Source organism: Dendrobates tinctorius, unplaced genomic scaffold (genome assembly GCF_039654945.1).
Source record: "Dendrobates tinctorius isolate UK_male_01 unplaced genomic scaffold, ASM3965494v1 ptg000434l, whole genome shotgun sequence".
In the NCBI taxonomy this organism is placed as follows: Eukaryota; Metazoa; Chordata; class Amphibia; order Anura; family Dendrobatidae; genus Dendrobates; species Dendrobates tinctorius.
The window spans coordinates 483,956-510,126 of record NW_027362097.1 but is presented as its reverse complement, the minus strand read 5'-3'; the positions used below and the strand labels follow the sequence as shown (position 1 = coordinate 510,126).

The following is a 26,171-nucleotide window of genomic DNA, read 5'->3' as shown; positions in this document are numbered from 1 at the left end:
AGGATCTGCATGCAGCTTTACATGACCAAGCACAATGCTAGGTGTTGGCTAGAGTGGTGTAAAGCCGCCAACACTGGACTCTGGAGCAGTGGAAACGTGTTCTGTGGAGTTACAGATCACGCTATCTGGCATCTGATGGACGAGTCTCGGTTGGGTGAATGCCAGACGTTACCTGCCTTAATACATTGTGCCACCTGTACAGTTTGGTGGAGGAGAGATAATGCTATGGGACTGTTTTTCAGGGGTCGGCCTCAGCCCCTTTGTTCCAAATAAGGGGTTTTGGAAAATCACAGCTTTTAATCTTGTGGGAACAGTTTGGGGAGGCTCTTTTTCTGCTCCCCATGACTGTGTCCATACAGACATGGTTGGGGGAGTTTGTGGAAGGACATGACCGACCACACAGATTGTAGACCTCTCTTGATAATTGGCCAATTTGTGTACTCAGTAGTAATACCTCAATTTTATAAATATACTAGTATAGTCTATGTAGTAGTGGTGCCATTTAAAATGCCCATTTTCAATGTCTGCGTATACAAAGCGCTGCTGTATTCATTGGTTTCTATATAATGCAGTGTCGGTACCTATTCACATTCACTTCGTTCTGTTTGGAGGTGCTGAGCAGATTTTTTTTTTCAACAATAACATGACAATTCTCTTCCACAGATAAATTCTAACTTCTCATGAATGTACCTTTCAGGTGGACTCCGTCATGGCTGAGCTGAGTCTGACTCATGTTGCCGATACGGTCATAGGAGGCCGTGTTTTTAATGGCATATCCAGCGGTGAAAGGCGAAGGGTTTCTATCGCAGGCCAATTAATTCAGGACCCAAGTGAGTAACGTCTTTATTTGCATGTAACAAAATCAGAATGATATGGCATTATTGGCTCTGCCATGCGCAGCGAGTCAAGGTGCATTCACCTCAGCCTTGCCGAACTCACCACGCAAGGCAGAGGCGTTCTGAGCCCGGATCATGAGGGCCTGCATTGGATTTCAAAAATGTCGGCGCTGACATCACCTGGAGAGATCAATCAAAGCAAAAGGGCATGTCTTCAAACTCTGACACTGAGTCCCAAACATGGTGCTGAGTCCCTACTCACGGACAAGCCGTGAGACATGGTAGTCAAGAGGTGTGGGGTCAGATACCAAGAGAGCTCGTCATAAACAGAGGGGTAAGACAAAGGTGAAGTCAGGTCACAGTCCAAGGTCACAATTCCAAGAAGGTGACGGATCAAGACAAAGGGGCTAGGCAAAAGGATGGTCAAAGACAAGGTCCGAGGTTGGGCAGCAAAAGATCAGAAACAGATCACTGGACAAAAAGACACACACCACCAAGCTAAAGATATGACTGACAATCAGACACTGAGGGTCAGCTAAATAGCCAGGTAACCACCCAAAAAGGCAGACACCTGGAAAATAACCGGCATGCCCCTTCCCTGGCTGAACTGTCATTCACAATACTGACAGCTCAGCACGTCTGTGCCCCAGATTGGACAACTGAGCTGACACTTACAATACTGACAGCTCAGCACGCCTGTGCCCCAGATTGGACAACTGAGCTGACACTCACAATATTGACAGCTCAGCACGCCTGTGCCCCAGATTGGACAACTGAGCTGACACTCACAATACTGGCAGCTCAGCACTCCCCTGCCCCAGATTGGACAACTGAGCTGACACTCACAATACTGACAGCTCAGCATGCCTATGCCCCAGATTGGACAACTGAGCTGACACTCACAATACTGGCAGCTCAGCACGCCTGTGCCCCAGATTGGATGGCTGAGCTGACACAATACTGGCAGCTCAGCACGTCCCTACCCCAGGTTGGATGACAGAACTGACACTCACAATACTGACAGCTCAGCATGCCGCTGCCCAGATTAGACAGTTGAGCTGACACTCACAATACTGACAGCTCAGCATGCCCCTGCCCTAGATTGGACGACCGAGCTGACACTCACAATACTGACAGCTCAGCACTCCTCTGCCCCAGATTGGATGATAGAGCTGACACTCACAATACTGACAGTTCAGCATTCCTCTGCCCCAGATTGGACAACTGAGCTGACACTCACAATACTGGCAGCTCAGCATGCCTGTGCCCCAGATTGGATGGCTGAGCTGACACAATACTGGCAGCTCAGCACGTCCCTACCCCAGGTTGGATGACAGAACTGACACTCACAATACTGACAGCTCAGCATGCCGCTGCCCAGATTAGACAGTTGAGCTGACACTCACAATACTGACAGCTCAGCATGCCCCTGCCCTAGATTGGACGACCGAGCTGACACTCACAATACTGACAGCTCAGCACTCCTCTGCCCCAGATTGGATGATAGAGCTGACACTCACAATACTGACAGTTCAGCATTCCTCTGCCCCAGATTGGATGACAGAGCTGACACTCACAATACTGACAGCTCAGCACTCCTCTGCCCCAGATTGGATGACAGAGCTGACACTCACAATACTGACAGCTCAGCATGCCCCTGCCCCAAATTAGACAGCTGAGCTGACACTCACAATACTGGCAGCTCAGCAAGCCCCTGCCCTACATTGGATGACAGAGCTGACACTCACAATACTGACAGCTCAGCATGCTCCTGCCCTAGACTGGACGACCGAGCTCACATTCATAATACTGAGAGTTCAGCACGCACCTGCCCCAGATTGGATGACAGAGCTGACACTCAAAGGACTGACCCTGATTATATAGGGTGGATGAGCTGTCACTCATTGCGTCCAGGACACAGTGAACGGTGAAATCGTGACACAAACGATGTCTCAGTGACTCGGACTCGAACAGTATACAGTATCGCCCTAGTGGCCCCAGAATCAGGGTCTCTGCCCCTACTTCTTGCTGCTTTTATATTACATAGCAAAAGCTGTTGTTCTTAAATGGATAAAACTGCAAATTGTATGTAAAAAAAAAAAACAACAACTTTGCAATTTATCTATTATTAAAAATCCTTCCTGTTCCCAAGAACAGAGGGATTTTTAATAATGTAGTTTATAGACCGGCCATCCTGCAGTCCTCAGAGTGGCCAGTTACTTAGGTAAGAAGTGTGCAGGGTTAGAGCCTGCAAGCGCCACTCTGAAGCAGGCCAATTTGCTGGATCCGGCCGCCTTTAGTCCCCTGTTGTGAGTTCATTTTCCCCTTCATTACTGAGGCCCGAGGAACTCCCTCTTCTGGTAAAGAAAGGTAGTGAGCCTGATTGTCAAACACCTGAGGCTGATGATTGTGACTGGCTGAGTGGAGTTACGGACTGGATATAATGCTGCCGACGGCCTTCTGCCCTGCGGGTGATTTCTCTGTGGGATCCTTGGAGACCAGTCTGAATTCCTGCTCCTCCAAAGCTAAGTTTGCTGCTCGGCCTTTTGCTTTTTTGCTTTGACTTTGTTTTTGCTTTGTTTTTCTGGATTTCTGCCATTCCCTGCTGGGGTGTGCTGAATTCATTTAGCTCTGTCTTCTGAAAATACCTGAGTGCTGATTCAGTTTTTGAAGCCTAGCTGCTTCAGGGCCTTTTTCATATCAGCTGGTTGGCTTATGTCTTTGATAGGGTTTTGGCAGATTGCAGACAGCAGCCTTCCTTTCCTTTCCTATCTAGGTAGTTTTGGGGCCCCGTCTTTGCTCAGTCTATCTTTCTGTCTGTGTTAGTATTTTCATCTTGCTTCACCGTCATTATATGTTGGGGGCTGCCTATTGCTTTGGGGTCTGCTCTGGGGCAGTTTAGATTTCCCCTTTCTTTCTTTAGGCCTATGTATTTCTCCGGCTGTGATCGAGGGGTCTAGGGCATCGTAGGAACCCCCCACGGCTACTGCTAGTTGTGTTGATAGGTTCAGGGGTCTGCAATCTGATAGTTGCCAACTTCTCTGGTTTTCTGGACTTAGCTTGTATTTCTGCTTTTGCCTCCTACGGTGACTCATTCATAACAGAATCACCCGCCATACCGCAGATTCTAGGGTACTCAATAGCAGGAAAGAATTGTAAAAAAAAAAAAAAAAAAAAAAAAAGTGCATATTTTTTCCTCTATATCTCTGAGGCCGTAGGGGGAATTTTTTTTTCTCTCAATGGAGATAAAGCAATTGTCTGATCGTGTGGAGCAGCTCGCTGCGGAATTGCGGGGAATTTCCGCCTACCTTGCTCATTCACATGCTGCTGAACCAAAGATTCCTACATCTGATGTATTTTTTGGGGATCGGTCTAAATTTTTGAATTTCAAAAATAATTGTAAATTATTTTTTGCCTTGAAGCCTAACTCGTCAGGGAGCTCCGCGCAGCAGGTTAAAATTGTCATCTCTTTGCTGCGTGGCGATCCCCAGGATTGGGCGTTTTCTTTGAAACCAGATGATCCTATTCTGACTAATGTGAACGCATTCTTTCAAGCTTTGGGGTTGTTGTATGACGAACCTAATGCCATTGATCAGGCTGAAAAGACCCTGCTGGCATTGAGCCAGGGTCGTGACTCTGCAGAATTGTACTGTCAAAAATTCCGAAAGTGGGCAGTACTTACTACCTGGAATGATAATGCCTTGGCTGCTCTCTTTCGGAAGGGGTTGTCAGAAGCTGTAAAAGATACTATGGTGGGATTTCCTGTTCCCTCTGGTCTTGACGATTCTATGTCATTAGCCATTCAGGTTGATCGGCGTTTGCGCGAACGCAAAGCTGCACGAGAGGTGTTGCCACCTGTTGAACAAATGTCTGAACCTATGCAATGTGATAGAGTTTTTTCCAGAGAGCAGCGTCAGGAGTTCAGAAGGCGTAATAAGTTGTGTTTTTTCTGTGGAGATGCCTCGCATATTATTTCTGTCTGTCCCAAACGAGAGAAACGCTTTGCACACACGTTTTCTGTTGGGGGTGTTCAACCTAAGTTTAAGTTTCTTCTGGCTATTACTCTGATCTGCTCCCTGTCCACATTTTCCGCCAAGGCGTTTGTGGATTCGGGAGCAGCCCTAAACCTAATGGACTTGGATTTTGCTAAACGTTGTGGATTTCCGATGACACCTCTGCAGACGCCTATCCCTTTGAGGGGAATTGATGCTACTCCTTTGGCTAAAAATAAACCCCAGTTTTGGACCCAGGTGGTAATGCGGGTCGCCCCAGACCATCAAGAAAATTGCAGATTTCTGGTGTTGCATAATCTGCATGATACTGTTGTTCTGGGGTTTCCCTGGTTACAGATTCATAATCCAGTTTTGGATTGGAAATCTGTGTCTGTGGTGAGTTGGGGTTGTCGGTGTGCCTTTAGTGAGGCTCCGGTGTTTTCCACCTCTCCCCAGTCGCATGATGTTCCTGATTATTTGGCGGACTTTTATGATGTATTTAGCGAGAATGAGTCTGCGTCTCTGCCTCCTCATAGGAGTTATGACTGTGCAATTGAACTGAGCCCGGGGTGTAAATTTCCCAAGGGTCGGCTCTTCAATCTATCTGTACCCGAGCACGAGGCTATGCGATCCTATATTAAGGAGGCGTTGGAGAAGGGTCATATTAGACCATCCTCGTCACCCTTGGGTGCCGGTTTTTTTTTTGTAGCCAAAAAGGATGGATCATTAAGACCTTGTATTGATTATCGTGCCCTCAACAAAATTACTGTTAAATATCAGTATCCGTTACCCCTGATTTCTGATCTATTCTCCAGAGTTAAAGGTGCTTGCTGGTTTACCAAGCTTGACCTCAGGGGGGCGTATAATCTTATTCGCATTAAGCATGGGGATGAATGGAAGACGGCGTTTAACACTCCGGAGGGACATTTTGAGTACCTCGTGATGCCTTTTGGGCTCACTAATGCCCCTTCTGTCTTCCAGTGCTTCATGAACGATATTTTCCGAGATTTTGTCGATAAATTTTTGATTATCTATCTGGATGATATTTTGATCTTCTCCAAGGATTGGGATTCTCATGTGGAACATATTCGGACTGTGTTCCGGATCTTGAGGGAGAATTCCCTGTATGTCAAGGGATCTAAATGCCTTTTTGGAGTACAGAGGATTTCTTTTTTGGGATTTATTTTGTCCCCGTCAACTATTGAAATGGACCCGGCCAAGGTACAGGCCATTCACGATTGGGTTCAACCCACTTCTTTGAAGGCCCTCCAGAAGTTTTTGGGTTTTGCTATTTTTTATCGGAAATTTATAGCAAAATGTTCTAGTATTGCCAAGCCATTGACTGATTTGACTAAAAAGGGTGCTGATGTGTTAAATTGGTCTCCGGAGGCTGTTTCTTCCTTTCAGGAGCTGAAGCGAAGATTCACCTCCGCCCCGGTTTTGCGGCAACCTGATGCCTCACTTCCATTCCAGGTAGAGGTGGATGCTTCTGAGATTGGGGCAGGAGCTGTTTTGTCCCAAAAGGATCCTGTAACATCTAAAATGAATCCCTGTGCTTTCTTTTCCCGAAAGTTCTCTCCATCTGAACGTAACTATGATGTGGGGAATAGGGAACTGTTGGCCATGAAATGGGCATTTGAGGAGTGGAGACATTGGTTGGAGGGAGCTAAGCATCAAGTCGTGGTCCTCACTGACCACAAGAATTTGATTTACCTAGAGTCGGCTAAGCGCTTGAACCCTAGACAGGCTAGGTGGGCCTTGTTTTTTACACGTTTTGATTTTGTGGTTTCTTTTCTTCCTGGAACAAAGAATGTCAAGGCAGACACCCTCTCTAGGAGCTTCCATGCTGATTCTCCTGTGGTGACCAAGCCTGCTACCATCTTAGGTGAAGGGGTAGTTCTTTCTGCCATCTCGCCCGATTTGAGACGTGCTCTGGAAGAGTTCCAGGAGGACAAACCTGAGCGTTGTCCCAGTGGAAAGTTGTATGTTCCTGACCAGTGGAAGAAGAGAGTGATGTCTGAAGTTCATTGCTCTGCTTTGGCTGGTCATCCAGGTATTTTTGGTACTAGAGATCTGGTGAGTCGTTTTTTTTGGTGGCCCTCCTTGTCTCGTGATGTCAGGAATTTTGTGCAGTCCTGTGGGACGTGCTCCTGGTCTAAATCGTGTTCTCGCTCTAGTGGGTTGTTGATGCCTTTGCCTGTCCCCAAGAGACCATGGACCCATATTTCAATGGATTTCATCTCTGATATGCCTGTCTCTCAGAGGATGACTGTTATTTGGGTGATTTGTGATAGGTTCTCTAAGATGGTTCATCTTGTACCACTCCCTAAGTTGCCGTCTTCCTCTGAGTTGGTGCCCCTGTTTTTACAACAGGTGGTTCGTTTGCACGGGATTCCTGAGAACATTGTATCTGACAGAGGAGTGCAGTTTGTGTCTAGATTTTGGAGAACTTTCTGTTTCAGGCTGGGAATTCAGTTGTCCTTCTCCTCTGCTTTTCACCCTCAGACCAATGGGCAGACAGAGAGAACAAACCAGACCTTGGAGTCATATTTGAGATGTTTTATTTCTGCTGATCAGAATGATTGGGTTTCATTTTTGCCCTTGGCCGAATTTGCTTTGAATAATAGAGCTAGTTCTGCCACTTTGATGTCACCTTTTTTTTGTAACTTTGGGTTTCATCCTCGATTTTCTTCAGGGCAGGTGGAGCCCTCTGCCTGCCCAGGTGTTGACACTGTGGTGGAGAGAATGCACCAGATCTGGGACCAAGTGGTGGATAAGTTATCTCTCTCCCAGGAGAAGGCCCAGCGGTTTTCCAACCGACATAGGACCATTGGTCCCCAGTTTAAGGTTGGTGATATGGTGTGGTTATCATCAAAAAATATTGCTATGAAGGTGGCTTCTCCTAAGTTTAAGCCTAGATTTATTGGACCTTACAAGATTGTGGAGAATATTAATCCGGTCTCTTTTCGTTTGGCTCTTCCTGTCACATTTAAAATCCATAATGTGTTCCATAAATCTTTGTTGAAGAGGTTTGTTGAACCTGTTGTTCCGGGGGTGGCACCTCCAGACCCTGTATTGGTTGAAGGTAACATGGAGTATGAGGTAGAGAAAGTACTGGATTTCCGTCTGGCTAGACGGAAACTCCAGTATTTGGTTAAGTGGAAGGGTTATGGTCAGGAGGATAATTCCTGGGTCTCCGCCTCTGATATTCATGCCAAACGATTGATGCGTGCCTTTCATCGGGCTCACCCTGATCGCCCTGGTGGCATAGTTGAGGGTTCGGTGACCCCTCCTCAAGGGGGAGGTACTGTTGTGAGTTAATTTTCCCCTTCATTACTGAGGCCCGAGGAACTCCCTCTTCTGGTAAAGAAAGGTAGTGAGCCTGATTGTCAAACACCTGAGGCTGATGATTGTGACTGGCTGAGTGGAGTTACGGACTGGATATAATGCTGCCGACGGCCTTCTGCCCTGCGGGTGATTTCTCTGTGGGATCCTTGGAGACCAGTCTGAATTCCTGCTCCTCCAAAGCTAAGTTTGCTGCTCGGCCTTTTGCTTTTTTGCTTTGACTTTGTTTTTGCTTTGTTTTTCTGGATTTCTGCCATTCCCTGCTGGGGTGTGCTGAATTCATTTAGCTCTGTCTTCTGAAAATACCTGAGTGCTGATTCAGTTTTTGAAGCCTAGCTGCTTCAGGGCCTTTTTCATATCAGCTGGTTGGCTTATGTCTTTGATAGGGTTTTGGCAGATTGCAGACAGCAGCCTTCCTTTCCTTTCCTATCTAGGTAGTTTTGGGGCCCCGTCTTTGCTCAGTCTATCTTTCTGTCTGTGTTAGTATTTTCATCTTGCTTCACCGTCATTATATGTTGGGGGCTGCCTATTGCTTTGGGGTCTGCTCTGGGGCAGTTTAGATTTCCCCTTTCTTTCTTTAGGCCTATGTATTTCTCCGGCTGTGATCGAGGGGACTAGGGCATCGTAGGAACCCTCCACGGCTACTGCTAGTTGTGTTGATAGGTTCAGGGGTCTGCAATCTGATAGTTGCCAACTTCTCTGGTTTTCTGGACTTAGCTTGTATTTCTGCTTTTGCCTCCTACGGTGACTCATTCATAACAGTCCCCCTGCATTTCTCCAATGCCTCTAGTCCGAGCTGTCAATCTTCAGGAGCAGGCAGTAGGTGGCCAGTGCAGCTGTGCACTCCACAAGACAGAAGATTAAATACATAAAGGGCATCCTGCAAATTACTACAGGGACATAAATACCAGTAATATTAAAGATCATCCAAAAACAGGAAGGCAGTAGGGACTGACAGAAGAGGCAGACTGAAGGGCTCATTCATTTTTTTTATTCTTTTTTTTTGCTGCTTTCATAACGGAAGGTGTTTGTGAAGACTTTATTTATCGCAGTTACTCTCCTGTCTTCCACAGAGATCATTTTACTTGACGAACCAACTACTGGTTTGGATTCAATGACGGCAAATCATATCGTTTTACTTCTTTCTCAGCTGGCGCGTAAGGACAGAATAGTGATTATTTCCATTCACCAGCCGCGCTCAGAACTGTTCAAAGTAAGTGGCCAACAATTCTCCATTACACAGACAGGTGGATAGCGCTGGGACTCTTCTCTGGTTGTATTTACTCTGTACTCTATTGTAAGAAAAATAAATGATAGTAATTATCTGGATTTACTACAGTCATCTGTGAATATTAGCACAGCACAACAGACCGATAACACATTTTCCTTTCTTGACTTAAGTTTTAGAAATTTCTCCATGCAAGATGTAACAGAAACTTTATCTAAAAAAAACTTTTCAGAAAGAACATAAAAAAAACACATTAATAGCAATTCTTAGATATAATGGTATCATTGCTCTGTAACTGGTTGCCTTATAGTGATGAGCGAGTATACTCGTTACTCGCGTTTTCCCGAGCATGCTCGGGTGATCTCCGAGTATTTGGATGTGCTCGGAGATTTAGTGTTTGTCAACGCAGCTGCATGATTTGCGGCTGCTGGACAGCCTGAATACATGTGGGGATTGCCTGTTTGTTAGGAATTCCACACATGTATTCAGGCTGTCTAGTAGCAGCAAATCATGCAGCTGTGTCGACAAACACTAAATCTCCGAGCACGCCAAAATACTCGGAGATCACCCGAGCATGCTCGGGAAAACGTGAGTAACGAGTATACTCGCTCATCACAAATCCCTTATCAAGCTTGCAGTCAGCTTTGCATTCATCTAATAATTTAGGGTTCAACTCTTAAAACTTCAGAAGTCATACATGGTTTACATCATTATGTTATGAAAGTATAACCTGATGTACATACATGTTATCATTACTAACACTCTGCGAAATAATTGACTATTTTTTTTATTTCTTCTGCAAGATTTTTGATAGGATTGCTATTATGAGTTGTGGAGAACTTATTTTCTGTGGCAACCCTCAAGAGATGATCTCATTTTTTGATGATTGTGGATATGAATGTCCAGAACACTCCAACCCATTTGACTTTTTTGGTAAAGCAACTATTTATCTCTATCTATCTACACCTCTATGTATGTATGTATGTATGTATGTATCTCTCCCATATCTATCCATCTATCTTGTGAGAGGTAGCGCTGTCATCTAAGTAGGGGGTACTCGCTCAGCAGCCACAAAATCAGATCCGGCACATGTTTTCATAAAGCATAACACAGTCCATGCGGTTCATTCCTCCTTCATAAACCCATAGAAGCAACATAAACAGCATTACAGCATAGCGTCCATTATAGCTTCACTCTGGTTAAGCCTGTGGTCACACACAGGTTACTCAATGTCCATACTCAGGCTCTTCAGCCTCATCATTATCTCACCCACGTCAGGGTTTCCTCATGGCTGTTGCTCCACGCTGCAGACATCCACTCTCTCCTCTGGGATTCTCAGACGCTGGCAGCCATGACACACAGCCAGTCCACAGGCTGTTAGGCAGGAAGCCCCATCTCAGCGGGACCTTCCACACTGGACCAACCAGGTCCCAGCATTCTCCCCTTGTGACTCACCCCGGCCACATTATATCGTTCATAGCCACGCCCACTGGGTCACATGACTGACCTCATCACAGGTCCTTCAGACATTTTCATACTCTTTACAACCGTGCTTTTAGCACACCCCCTGGGTGGGTTTTTAGGTAACCAGGCCCCTCAACTCTCTAGTTACCTGGAGACTTTTCCCTCATATATTAACGCAGCACCTCAGCAATGTCCTTGCTGACCACACATACATAAGTCTCCATCTCAAAGCCACCCACTTTGAGATACATAATGGCCACTCAACACTCTGCCATTCATCCCTTCTCCTGGGACCTCCACACAGCGCCCCCTAACGGACACAGTGGTTACTACCCCACATACCTCCCCCCTCTGTTCAAACTTGTGGGGTTGAGCACACAACATTACATCAGGCTCTCGAGACCGGGCACTAATTACACCTTGCCCCACAGGTCAAGAGAACCTTTTCCATCTGTCATACGGCCTCCTCTCTACGTTCGGCCTCCCCCGCCCCCAGCGGTCAGAATATCGGTCCTGATCTTTGACCCTCCAGTTACAGTCTGTCTGCGTCATCAGACACTGTCTAGTCACCACCTTCGTCTCTCTATTTGTTCCGTTCCCCGACCAGCTCCCCCGGTTGGTACGGTCATCCGTCTTACTTGAGTCTACTGTCTGGCCTGAGTCTGACCGACTCAGCGTCTCAAAGGAACTAATGTCTCTCAGCCTCGTACGGCCTGTTGAACTGCCACTCACTGACATTCTTCGACCACCTGCCTTGTCACTTCTTGGTGGAACCCTTCGGGTCCTTACATCTTGTTGGGTTGGAGGCGGCTGCCACCTGGTATTCCGTACTTCTTCATTAATTCGCCGACGGTCCAGCCTCAACTGCTCAATTTCTTGCAGGTACTCCACTCGATACTCCACGAGCATCCGAAAGTCTCTCAGGCTTTCCACGGAGCCAACCACCATGATGGGAATCCTACCCACTTCACTGGATATCTGGTCTTCATCATCAGGAGGGATCCTCACCCTCACCACACCGGAGATATTCACAAGGTCCTGCATTACCGTCCCAGATCTTCCAATCAGAGCTTTGGGTACCGGAACCACACCTTCCCGCAACCCAGCCGATCCATAGCCTCCTTCGCTAACTCTAGGCGTCGAGCAGCCTTCATATTACTCCGCCTGACCAGCTGTTTGGCGTGGAGACATTGTAAATGCATTTCTTTCAGGACAGCCACTCGGTTTGATGTATCTTCTCTGGCTGATATTACCACCAACTGTCGAGTCTCAGGTGCCCAGTGCACCTCACATGCTTTGACCGCCTCTTTGAAAGTCTCATGTACTCCTTCCTCCGCACAGGCTTCTTGCATGTCTTCGGGTACCTCAATCACAGACTGGAAGGTCGTGGTCTTGCTTTCTTCCTGACCAGGAGGCTCTGGCTTTACCACGGACACCTCCCTCACTACAGTTGCCCCTACCGGGTGACTGTCTTCTTCAGTTCTCCGTTCCTCAACTTCACGAGATCTCATCTCTTCCCGACTGTCTGCCAAGACGGCACCGGCAGCTCCGTTCCACCACCAGTCGGACCCGACCTCTGTTCATCACTGTCCAAGTTCTTCTCCCGCAGAAGACCACTTACAGTTTCTTTGAGCTCTATGACCTCTTTCTCGAGCTCCTCAACCCTGTGCTCGGCCCGTTGTCTCAGGACTCTTTCTCGTTTCACATGTTCTTCCATCTCTTCCCTGAGCGTCTTGTTCACGTTTTGCCCCGTTGACAGGTGACCTCTGAGCTCAGAGACTTCCTTCTCTAGCCCTTCTATTCTGTGCTCTCTTTCCCTCTCAGAGCCACAATCTCCCCCAGAGTCTGAGTCACGCCGATCATCCGAGTCAACCCTCCAGTTACCCTCTGACCATTTGTCCACTCCAGTCACCTCATCTCCCAGCCCACCATCTGTCTTGTCACTATACGTCAGGTCCATCAGTTGGGCAGATGTATTTCTTCTTCTGGACAGTTCTACCTCTGACCTGTCCACGTCAGGAGCAGTCACTGTCTCAATATCTGTTAGCCCAACAGTAGAAACGTCTCCAACCTCCTGCCATATGTCATCAAACACGACAAAGTCCCGGCCCCTCTCCAAGGCATAGACTAAGTCACGTGGTATCCCGCCCCCTTGGCACACACCACCCACAGGCCCCTCAAACATTACCCTGTCTACGGCATAGTTCACCGTGACCCCGTGTTTACAGCGAATCCTGACGTTTTTCTCGGTCAGAGAGAAAACGAGAGGAGTTCCTGTCAGAGTCACCTGACGCTTTGAGCCCAGCCGACCCGAGACTCCTTCTCGGTGCAGCATTACAGTACACACCTGTGGCCCGTCATTATCCGGAAAGAATATTCCAGACTCCTCAAAACTCATACACACTGCGGTTTCCCAGACATACCCACTGAACCAACCAGTGCTGCCATTTTCTGAACCACCCCAATTTGGGTCACCGCCTGCTCCCGGGACTCCACCCCTTTTTGGGTTACCACCCCAATTTGGGTCACCGCCCCCCTCTGGGACTCCACTTCTTTTTGGGTTACCACCCCACTTTGGGTCACCACCCCCTTCCAGGACTCCACCCCCTTTTGGGCTACCACCCCGATTTGAGCCACCACCCCCTTTCGGGATTTCCCCATGTCCGTTATACCGGTCTTCTCAGACCACAGTTCACACAACACAGTTTGTCTCTTTTAACGATACCACACAAGGCCTTGCCGGCACCACCACAGCTCCTGCTGTCACCGATCACTGACACCACACCAGTTCCTTCTGGTGCTGCCACAGCTCCTGCTGTGCCGTCTTCGTGGACCCGCCAATCCACCGGAAGCCGCTTGTCCCCTTCGTAACCCCGCTGAGTTACAGGAAGCCGCTTGTCACCTTCTTGACTCCCACTGAGCCACCGTAGGCTGAGTTGAGAAAAGAAGAAAAAAAAACACCACAAAAAAAACCTCACGTGTCCTGTCTGTGTGCTATTCAGGATGTACCATCTCCGCCTGAGACCGTCCAACACACAGGGTGCACCGGGTGCTATTCAGGGAGCTGACCCTCCTCCCAGGGTTTCCCAACACACCGGCCTCACCAGGTCCAGGGGCTCAGCGGGTGCTCTTCAGGACATCCATCTCCTCCTGAGACTGCCCAACACTCACACCTCACCAGGTCCAAGGTCATACCACGTGCTCCAGGGATCCGATTCTTCTCCCAGAACCTCCCAACACTGACCCTCCAGGACCTTGCTCACTGAACCCTCCAGGTACACAGTCTTATCACTGACCCAGGTCAGTACCACACGAACACCAGTCCGTTGCCTGTGTCAGCCACACAGGTCCTCGGGTACCTCTTATCCGCAGAGGCACCCTAGCACAATTCACAGTCTCTTTCTCACTGACCCCGGTCAGTACAACACGGTTTTCCCGACCGTCACCTGCTGGCCGCGCAGGTTCTCGGACCCCTCTACCGCAGAGGTATCCTATAAGTCTCTTTCTCCTGACTCCAGTCAGTATATCACACGGCTTTCCATACCGTCAGCCCTCCTGGCTCAGCGTTGCCCTTTAGCAACCGAATTTTGCAGTCCTTTTCCGTTGCCCCTAGCAACAAGGCTACAATATTGCCCTTTGCACTTCTCCACAAAATGTGAGGTAGCGCTGTCATCTAAGTAGGGGGTACTCACGCAGCAGCCACAAAATCAGATCCGGCACATGTTTTCATAAAGCATAACACAGTCCATGCGGTTTATTCCTCCTTCATAAACCCATAGAAGCAACATAAACAGCATTACAGCATAGCGTCCATTATAGCTTCACTCTGGTTAAGCCTGTGGTCACACACAGGTTACTCAATGTCCTTACTCAGGCTCTTTCAGCCTCATCATTATCTCACCCACGTCTTGGTTTCCTCATGGCTGTTGCTCTACGCTGCAGACATCCACTCTCTCCTCTGGAACTCGCAGACGCTGGCAGCCATGACACACAGCCACTCCACAGGCTGTTAGGCAGGAAGCCCCATCTCAGCGGGACCTTCCACACTGGACCAACCAGGTCCCAGCATTCTCCCCTTGTGACTCACCCCGGCCATATTATATCGTTCATAGCCACGCCCACTGGGTCACATGACTCTGACCTCATCACAGGTCCTTCAGGCATTCACACTCTTTACAACCGTGCTTTAAACACACCCCCTGGGTGGGTTTGTAGGTAACCAGGCCCCCCCAACTCTCTAGTTACCTGGAGACTTCTCCCTCATATATTAACGCAGCACCTCAGCAATGTCCTTGCTGATCACACATACATAGGTCTCCATCTCAAAGCCACCCACTTTGAGATACATAATGGCCACTCAACACTCTGCCATTCATCCCTTCTCCTGGGACCTTCACACAGCGCCCCCTAGCGGACACAGTGGTTACTACACCACAATCTGCTTACACAGGTGCTTCTCACAAAATTAGAATATCATCAAAAAGTTAATTTATTTCAGTTCTTCAATACAAAAAGTGACTCATATATTATATAGAGTCATTACACACAGTGATCTATTACACTTGTTTATTTCTGTTAATGTTGATGATTATGGCTTACAGCCAATGAAAACCCAAAAGTCATTATCTCAGTAAATTAGAATACTTTATAACACCAGCTTGAAAAATTATTTTAAAATCAGAAATGTTGACCTACCGAAATGCATATTCATTAAATGCACTCAATACTTGGTCGGGGCTCCTTTTGCTTCAATTACTGCATCAATGCAGCGTGGCATGGAGGCGATCAGCCTGTGGCACTTCTGAGGAGTTATAGAAGCCCAGGTTGCTTTAATAGCAGCCTTCAGCTCGTCTGCATTGTTGGGTCTGGTGTCTCTCATCTTCCTCTTGACAATACCCCATAGATTCTCTATGGGGTTAAGGTCAGGTGAGTTTGCTGGCCAATCAAGCACAGTGATACTGTTGTTTGTAAACCGGGTATTGGTACTTTTGGCAGTGTGTACAGATGCCAAGTCCTGCTGGAGAATGACATTTTCATCTCCAAAAAGCTTGTCGGCAGAGGAAAGCATGAAGTGCTCTAAAATTTCCTGGTAGACTGCTGCGCTGACTTTGGTCTTGATAAAACACAGTGGACCTACACCAGCAGACGACATGGCTCCCCAAACCATCACTCACTGTGGAAACTTCACGCCAGACCTCAAGCATCTAGGATTGTGGCCTCTCCACTCTTCCTCCAGACTCTGGGACCTTGATTTCCAAATGAAATGCAAAATTTACTTTCTTCTGAAAACAACACCTTGGACCTCTGAGCAATAGTCCAGTTCTTTTTCTCCTTGGCCCAGGAAAGACACTTCTGGCGTTGCCTATTGGTCATGAGTGGCTTGACATAAGGAATGCGACACTTGTAGCCCATGTCTTGGATACCTCTGTGTGTGGTGGCTCTTGAAGCAATGACTCTAGCAGCAGTCCGCTCCTTGTGAATCTCCCCCAAATTTTTGAATGGCCTTTTCTTAACAATCCTTTCAAGGCTGCGGTTATCCCGGTTGCTTTTGCACCTTTTTCTATCACACTTTTTCCTTCCACTCAACTTTCCATTAATATGCTTGGATACAGCACTCTGTGAACAGCCTGCTTCTTTAGCAATGACCTTTTGTGGCTTACCCTCCTTGTGGAGTGTGTCAATGACTGCCTTGTGGACATCTGTCAAGTCAGAAGTCTTCCCCATGATTGTGGAGCTACTGATACAGACTACGGGACCTTTCTAAACACTTAGGAAGCCTTTGCAGGTGTTTTTTTGTTAATTATTCTAACTTACTGAGATAATGACTTTTGGGTTTTTATTGGCTGTAAGCCATAATCATAACAGAAATAAACACTTGAAATAGATCACTCTGTACTCTATATAATATATGAATTTCACTTTTTGTATTGAAGAACTGAAATAAATTAACTTTTTGATGATATTCTAATTTTGTGAGAAGCACCTGTATCTATTCCATATCTATTTATCTATAAAGGAAAAGCTGACCAGCACCTCCTAAGTGTGAATAACTCCAAGGTGCGATGACTGAAATTTCATTTTTTGTAAGTACATATTATTGAGCAGCAACATAGTTTAGATTGAATGTTTTCAGTGTTTGCATAAATCTTGAATTATTTTAATGAATTAACAGTACAAGTGAAGACAACGAGCTTTGTAATATATCTTATCAAGGAAAAGTAATTATTTTTCTGCTTATTATTTCTTTGAATTCACTGCTCTAATCTGACTTCAGTGTAGACAGATTTTCAACTCACTGAGGGATCAGATTACAGCTATTTATAGAAGTTTTTGGAGAACAGGAGAAGCAGAGAAACACATGGGGAAAACTGATCCACAAATGCAGGATCTAAGTCATATAATAGTCAGAAATAGTGGTATTCCTCGTGTACACACATAGGACAGGATCTCCATGCATGTGTTGTGACTGTCACACAGCCGCGACACATGCAGCTGCGGAGCTGAACCGCTGATTATCGGTAGCGCTCCAGTTATCCAGGCTACTGATGCAGCTATTTGGTAACTGCTATAACTATTCGGGTAAGCAATTATCCGAAGCTATTCAATCCACCCTACTTAGGATATATTTAGTAAAAACATCTAATTCTTTAACTTCTTCTTTCTAGTGGACCTTACATCTGTGGACACGAGGACCAAAGAGCGTGAAATGGAAACATACGGCAGGGTGCACGCCATTATAGGCGCCTACAGAGACTCGGAGCAGTTTCAGACCACGCTGGAGTATATCGACTCATCAAAAAAATCCAAAGAGCAGCAAAAGATACCTTTCAAGCGGAAAGAGACACCAAATGAAATATCCAAGCTTGTGGTCTTATTCAGGTCTGGTATTTAGTGTTTTATATCAGATTTTATTTTTTTAGATTTGTCTTCCTCAAAAACTCAATGTGAACATAGCCTTAAAAGAATCCTTTGACAATAAGGTGATCACAAGCAGTGTTAGACTGGGATACCAAGGAGCACCAGTAACCTTTTTCTAAGGCTACTTTCACACTTGCGTTTTTTTGCTGCGCGTTTTATGCGCACACAAATGCATGAAAAAAACGCATCATGCGTTTGTGTGCGGGTTTTGGAGCATTTTTTTTTTTTTAAAAAAAGCATGCTTTTTTTGTGCATACGTGCGCATTACAATGCGCACGTATGCGCACCCATAGACTAGAATGGGTGTTTTGCTGTAAAAAAACGCATTGCGTGCGCATGCGTTTTTTTGGGGCAAGTCGGACGCACAAAAAATGCAACAGGATGCATTTTGTGCGCCCGAGCGCACACTACAAAAAAACGCATGCGCATACAAACGCGTGTGTATGCGCACATATGTTAAAGTATAGGGAAAAAAACGCATGCAAGTGTGAAACCAGCCTAAGGCCCCACTCTTCAGCTACAGGCAAATACTGTTGGAGAACGAGGATACTATGTGGTTTGCTGCTGCCCTTTTATGTAGTATGAGCCTAAACTTTCATAAAATATGTAAATTGGTAGTTTGTTAAATAAATGACATGTTGTTGCATGTTGCCTTTGTCTGCATATAGTGCATCCAGTGTATTGTGCCAAGCACTGCTCATGTGAGGGGCCTACCGGGAGATTCTCCGGTTTTGCTGTGGGCCAGTCCTAAGCCTTATCACAGGTGTTCCCCTGCAAGGATCCCCAAAAACGATCTGTTATCTGTGGTGTTCCATTTCCCCACAGTGTCTCCACAGGGAAAATGTGGTATTACACTGTGATCCCCCTTTATAATCTCAGGAATCTTTAATTAGGTACCGTATATGAAAACCTGTTTATTTTTTTAACCCGGACAGTCTCCTTAAAATATTGTATTTTACTAAAGAACATTAATAATACTTTGTCTCTGTTTTACTTTCTGTCTTTAGGAGAACTGTGAGAAATCTTTCCAGGAATAAGATTGGCATTATCATGCGGCTTTCCCAAAATTTAATATTTGCACTTTTTATTGCATTTTTTCTCATTCGCTTAAATAATGATGTGCTAAAAGGAGCCGTGCAGGATCGTGTGGGAATCATTTATCAGTGTCTGGGAGGAACGTCATACACAGGGCTGCTTAATGCAGTCGCATTATGTGAGTCGCTAATATTTTACACTTAGTAAGCAAGTAAAACTACAACCTAACATTTTAAAGGGGTTGTCATGTACCTTGATATTGATGACGCAATCCTTCAGAGAGATCACCAGTATCAGATCAGTGGGAGTCCTACACCTGGAAATGCTACAATCAGGTGGTATTGACTCCAGTGACGGCAGAATGTAAAGGGTTTCCAGAGTGGAGCAGCACTGCCCTTTATGCCTGTTGCTGAAAACTGCAGCTCAGATCCTAGTCAGTTGAATAGGAGATGGGTTACAGTTCTTGGCACAGCCACTACTGATATTATAATGGGGATTTATTAAAATAAGAGTAATGGACAACCCCTTTAATATATAAAATGGTGTCATGTTAAGAAGTTGTCCAGTGAAAACAAGTTATCATGATATAATATTGATCGGAGGGGGTCTGACCGCTAGGACCCACACTGATTGGTAGAATGGAACCCATCTTTCCCCGTTAGAAAAGAGCAGCCATGCAGATGCCTGACCGCCTCTATATTCATTCTCTATAGGGCTGTCGGAAGAAGGCGAGCGCAGCGCTCGGCAGCTCCATATGAAATTAATAGGGCGTTGGTTGAGTATGGGCACTGTGGCTCCATTCAAACTGGGGTTAATGTTCCCAATTCTGCTGATTGGTGTGGGCCCCAGTGGTCGGACCCACATGATTATCATGTTCACTTGTTTTCAATGTCAAACACCTTTAAGCTCGACCACAAAGTCCACCCCCCACCGAAAAAAAACATTCACTCTGGGGCAGGGTTAGCATAAGAGACACTCCTTTGGCAACAATTGTCCAAGGTAAATTGGGATACTCGGCATGTATGGGTTTATAAGCGGTTACACTTCAACAGCCTATAAGTACAATGCTGTTTCCTTGTGTATGAAGCTTGATGGGAGTTTAAAAGAAAACACAGATGGCTGTTCCCTAGAAAAGGCCATCAGCATATATGAAAGGTGGGGGTCTGACTCTAGGACCCTCATTGATCACGAGAACGAAGGTGCTGTGGAGCTCAAATCACTGTGATAGCTTCAATGTTATGGAGGCACTGCAGCACGACCCAACGGTACTGCAGCTCAGCCCAAATCAATCAGGTGAATCAGTTGGGGTCCCAGGAGGATTTGGACAAGCCATTATTGTGTTTTCCTTCCAGAATCCCATTTAAAATAATCAGTAAATGTGTCTCTGTCATTTGTACAGTCCCAGCTCTACGTGCAATCAGCGACCAGGAGAGCAAGGATGGTTTATACCAGAAGTGGCAAATGCTTCTGGCTTACGTTTTCCACGTCCTTCCATTCAGCTTCCTCAGCATTGCCATATTTGGAGCTTTCATTTATTGGTAAGTTGTTTGTTTTTTTTTTCCCCATACCTTCTACATAAACATTAAATCTGAAGCATATAACTTACATATCCTCGTCTGACTTTATGCTCGTACTGCAGGGTAGTAGGACTAAATCCAGAGATCGTGAGGTTCGGAGTTTTTCTGGGTGCAGCTTTTGCTCCACATCTGATGGGTGAATTCCTAGCTCTTGCCGTCCTTGGAATCGTGGACAATCCTAATATTGTCAATGCTGGAGTAGCTTTGCTGAACATTGCTGGGATCCTTGTGGGATCAGGACTATTAAGGTGAAATTCTACTGCCACGTTATGGCATTATATTTTTTACCAAGTCAATTAAAGCAGTACTGCAGCCTACAAAAATGATCACTTAGAATTGGTGATCATTTTTAGATCGGTGTTGATCTCATAACTGAGACCCCACTGATAGCCAGAACAAGAGACTTATGCACTTCAACAGTTTAATAAATCCAAGCTCACAGTTTTGCCATTTACAGTGGAGAAAACAAGTATTTTATACACTGCCGATTTTGCAAGTTTTTCCACCTACAAAGAATGGAGAGGACTGTAATTTTTATCATAGGTACACTTCAACTCTGAGAGAATCTAAAAATAAAAAACAGAAAATCACATTGTGTGATTTTTAAATAACTAAATTGCATTTTATAGCATGAAATAAGTATTTGATCACCTACCAACCAGCAAGAATTCTGGCTCTCATAGACCTGTTAAGTTTTTCTTTAAGAAGCCCTCCTACTCTGCACTCATTACATGGATTAATTGCACTTGCTTGAACTTGTTACTAGTATAAAAGACACCGGTCCACACACTCAATCAATCACACTCCAACCTCTCCACCATGGCCAAGACGAAAGAGCTGTCTAAGGACACTAGGAACAAAATAGTTGACCTTCAAAAGGTTGGGATGGGCTGCAGGACAATAGACAAGATGCTTGGTGAGAAGGCAACTGTTGGTACAATTATTAGAAAATGGAAGAAGCACAAGATGACTGTCAATCTTGCTCAGTCTTGGGCTCCTTGCAAGATCTCACCTCGTGGGGAAGGATGATTCTGTGAGAGGTCAGGAATCAGCCCAGAACTACACAGGAGGACCTGGTCAATGACCTGAAGAGAGCTGGGACCACAAACATTACCGTTCGTAACACATTACGCTGTCAAGGATTAAAATCATGCAGGGCACACAAGGTCCCCCTGCTCATGCCAGCACATGTCCAGGTCCGTTTGCAGTTTGCCAATGACCATCTGGACGATCCAGAGGAGGCTTGGGAGAAGGTCATGTGGTCAGATGAGACAAAAACAGAACTTTTAGGTATCAACTCCACTAGCTATATTTTGAGGAAGAAGACGAATATGTACAGCCCCAAGAACACCGTTCCAACTATGAAGCATGGTGGGGAAACATCATACTTTGGGGGTACTTGTCTGCAAAGGGGGCATGACAACTTCACCGTATTGAAGGGAGGATGCATGGGGTCATGTATCACGGGATTTTGGAGAACAACCTCCTTCCCTCAGTAAGAGCACTAAAGATGGGTCATGGTTGGGTCTTCCAGCATGACGATGAACTGAAACATACTACCAGGGCAATGAAGGAGTGGCTCAGTAAGAAGAATTTCAAGTCCTGGAGTGGCCTAGCCAGTCTCCAGACCTGAACCCAAAAGAAAATCTTTGGAGGGAGCTGAAACTCAATGTTGCCCAGCAACAGCCCTGAAACCTGAAAGATCTGGAGAAGATCTATATGGAGGAGTGGGCCAAAATCCCTGCTGCAGTGTATGCAAACTTAGTCAAGAGCTACAGGAAACGTATGTAATTGCAAACAAAAGTTTCTGTACCATATATCCATATATATCAAGTTCTATTTTTCTATTGTGTCAAATACTTAATTCATGCAATAAAATGCAAATTAATTATGTAAAAATCATACAATGATTTTCTGGATTTTTTTTAAGATTCTGTGTCTCACAGTTGAAGTTTACCTAAGATAACAATTACAGACCTCCCCATTCTTTATAGGTGGAAAAAGTTGCAAAATCAGCAGTGCATCCAATAATTCTTTTCACCACTGTACGTCCCTCAGTTACTTCTAAATTAAATAAATTTTGGAAACATCCTTGAAAAAATGAGAAATTGCTGCTAAACATTTAAAGGGAGTCTGTCACCCCCAAAAGACAATTTAATCTAAGCACACAGTCATATTGGGGACTTAGCATGTATACAAGTCATATCTTTATTGTACAGATCAGTCCCTCTGCTGTGCAATAAACAGTCTTCTCGGATGCTAATTAGGATGCAGGGTGCACCCTTGGCATGGCTGAGCAGCTTCAGTGAACCATTCAGTCTTCTAAATTTTCATACCCCCACCTTCCTCTCTGACGATGGACAGTGCGGTCTCAGAAGAAAGCTGGCCCTTGTACTCATAATAACCTAAATTTATTACTAACATAAAGTAAAATGTGTCATGAAAAACCATTCTCAGTATCACTGGGATATGCAGAAGCCTTCCAGAGTAATTACCACATAAAGTGACATGTATCAGATTTGAAAAATTGGGCCCGGTCAGAAACGCCAATACAGACTGTGGTGCGAAGGGGTTAATACCCAAAATGAAGAGAAAATCCTTACTGTATATATTTATTTCAGGAGTTTACAAGAGATGCCTCGGGTGTTCCAGCTTCTAAGCTATATCACCTACCAGAGATATTCATGTGAACTTATGGTGGTGAATGAGTTCCAAGACTTGGAGTTCACTTGCGGTGAGTTATAGTTAATCGTATAGGTTATTATTGATACTAAATATATGAATCAAGAGATATGAAATAAATGTGTGTATTATGTAGACTGAATCTCTCAGGTCAGTCACTTTCCTTATAGAGATGGAAAGACTATGAGGATGAGGGTTCTGATGGCGGACTGATGTTTCACCATCAACAGGGAGCCATTTTGCTTTCTATAGTAATAATGTCCAGAATATGTTGGACATAATGTTGCTTACACTCTATAGACAAATCTATTGTGACACCCCCACATTGAACCTATGGGAGCTTTTATTACATCCCATCCTAAATCCCTAGATAGTAATATGGAGTCGCCCTCCTATAACAGCTCTCATTCTTCTGGGAAGGTTGTCTATAAGATTTTGGACTGAGAATTTGTGCTCATTCATCCAGAAGAGCACTTGCAAGGCCAAACACTGATGTTGGAGGATAATCTCCATTCTAGTTTATCCCACGGTGTTGGATGGGGTTGAGATCAGAGCTCTGCCTGGCCGGTCATGTCCTTCGACACCAAACTCCCCCAACCATGTCTTTCTAAACCTTGTGCATTGGGCACAGTCATGGGGAACAAAAAAAAGGGTCTTGCCCAAACTGTTTCCACAAAGTTGTAAGATATAATTGTAAAAAAAAAGTCTCTGTAGGTTGAAGTATTATTATTTACCTTCACCGGAAAAAAGGGGCTGTGACCGACCCTTGAGAAATGATCCCATGGTATTATCCCTCCTCCGTCAGCTGGCATAATGCCGTCAGGCAGGTAACATTTTCCTGGCATTCACCAAGACCAAACTCATCTATCAAATGCCTGATAAAGAAATCCAGCGATGGTGACATTACACCACTACATCACTACTTGGCATTGTACTTAGTGATGTAAGGCTGCATACAGCTCCTCATAAAGTTTTCAGCTGGGCACAGAGTTTGTACTGATGTTAATACCAGAGGAGGTTTGGATCCGGCAGTTATGGAGTCAGTAGAGCGTTGCTGACTTTTCTGGTCTCTGCCCCTTAGAACTTGGTGACTTTACATGGCCTCCACTTCGTGGCCGAGTTGCTGCGGTTCCTTCAACTTCTCAATAATATCGCTCAGAGGTGATGGGGGAAGATTTAGGAGGAAAGACATGTCATGACCTTTTGTTACACCAATTGCTCCTATTACAGGACTGCGTTGGTATATGTGAGCTCTTTACATTCTGTCCCACGTTAGTATAGGCAAACGGCATGGAGATGGGCCACATATTATACATCGGGGGCAATGGGACTGAGAGTGAAAAACCTAAAATCAATTATTAATACGTGTGACCCAATACTTTTGTCCATATAGTGTTTAATTTACAGCAAAAAAAAAGATCAACTGTTAATTAGATACTTTACAATTTCAGGACACATTGACTGCAGTGATCTATTGAAAAACATTTATCAGTTATTATTCCGTAATATTTCTATTCCACAGGGGGTGCAAACAATACAGAACCCAACAGTCACTGTCCGTTCACTAATGGCAACGATTTCATTGAGAACACTTACCCGGGAGCTGCTTCCAGAATCACATTCGACTTTCTCATGCTCTACGCCTTCGTTCCTGCGATGGTCATTGGCTGCATAATAAGTTTCAAAATAAGAGACATTTTGGTTCGTAGATAGGCCTCTGTGGGAAAATCGCTGGGATTGTGATCGAGCTACATTTCATTACTGCTGCTAATATTAATAAAGGAACTCTGAATCTAGAAATGAGTGACAAAAGTGAACAAAAGATTGACACATAAATTTGGATATCAGCAGGATGTTCCAAATGATCCCTAAATTGTTTTATAGAATTCCTGTAGAGTACACAGGGTAACGGTCTACAAATCTCTGATTTTTAAAAGCATAGGGTTTAGTTTTCCCGCCCGCCTACTGCAGCCAGGGCAGAGGGAGAGTCTCCTGCTACATCCAGGGCAGAGTCTCCTGCTGCAGCCAGGGCAGAGGGAGAAGCTCCTGCTGCAGCCAAGGCAGAGGGAGAAGCCCCTGCTGGAGCCCAGGCAGAGGGAGAGGCTCCTGCTGCAACCAGGGCAGAGGGAGAAGTTCCTGCTGTAGCCAGGGCAGAGGCCATTGCTGCAGCCCGGGCAGAGGGAGAGGCTCCTGCTGCAGCCAGGGCAGAGGGAGAAGCTCCTACTGCAGCCAGAGCAGAGGGAGAGTCTCCTGCTGTAGCCAGGGCAGAGGGAGAGGCCGTTGCTGCAGCCCGGGCAGAGGGAGAGGCTCCTGCTGCAGCCAGGGCAGAGGGAGAAGCTCCTGCTGCAGCCAGGGCAGAGGGAGAGGCCCCTGCTGTAGCCAGGGCAGAGAGGCCCTTGCTGCAGCCAGGGTAGAGGCAGAGGGAGAGGCCCCTGCTGCAGCAAATTGCCTAATAGCCATGTTTGGCTGTTTTGAAGATGAGATGAGGGGTAGTTCTCCCAGAGGGAAGATACTTTTTTTCCTGGATATTTTCTTTCACATTTTGACCATTTTTTTACATTTCGTGTTCCTAAAAACAGCCATCCTTCAACTTAATCTTGAGCCATTCGGACCCCATTCTAGTGAGTAGACTCCAATTATTGGAATCGATTTTTTTATTTTTTTCTATCAACGCCAGAAAGTGAATAACAAACAATGCAAATTAAATCACGTAGTAAATGTCTGATCAAAGTGTTAAGTTATAAATTCAGAAATCTTAGCTCAGATTGGCGCTCTTGAACATTTTGGATCCATTTCATAACCCAAGACTTCACATGGACAATGAAGGGAACCATTTCTCAGCTGGAACGGCGATTATTAAAAGGGAAATTGTGAATTTATTGATAATTCATTCAACTATGACATTTCATTGCAAATATTCTTACAATAAAGTCCCTAAATAAACATTAGTGAGCTGTCTGCCAAACGATTAACCTGTTCATAGCTATCTCTCTCGAGTCCCCCATACTTGGCCTAGCGCTCCTGGATTCTTTTAGAGAGAACAGCTGCAAGACTCTAATACCAGAAGCTTCGCCGAACAAAAGGATAAGTTGTT

At 45.5% G+C, this 26,171-nt stretch overlaps 1 protein-coding gene across 1 annotated transcript in view; it reads left to right on the top strand.

The window, feature by feature from the left end:
- The window catches only part of ABCG5 (ATP binding cassette subfamily G member 5), a 52,901-nt gene extending 26,876 nt beyond the window's left edge, over positions 1 to 26,025 (top strand). The window contains exons 5-13 of the mRNA XM_073564203.1: positions 698 to 830; positions 9,247 to 9,386; positions 10,205 to 10,334; positions 17,531 to 17,744; positions 18,791 to 18,996; positions 20,218 to 20,356; positions 20,458 to 20,643; positions 23,017 to 23,129; positions 24,600 to 26,025. Coding sequence (XP_073420304.1) covers positions 698 to 830; positions 9,247 to 9,386; positions 10,205 to 10,334; positions 17,531 to 17,744; positions 18,791 to 18,996; positions 20,218 to 20,356; positions 20,458 to 20,643; positions 23,017 to 23,129; positions 24,600 to 24,790 — 1,452 coding nt within the window. The 3' untranslated portion in view covers positions 24,791 to 26,025. The remainder of the gene's footprint in view (positions 1 to 697; positions 831 to 9,246; positions 9,387 to 10,204; positions 10,335 to 17,530; positions 17,745 to 18,790; positions 18,997 to 20,217; positions 20,357 to 20,457; positions 20,644 to 23,016; positions 23,130 to 24,599) is intronic.
- The last annotated feature ends 146 nt before the right edge of the window (positions 26,026 to 26,171 follow it).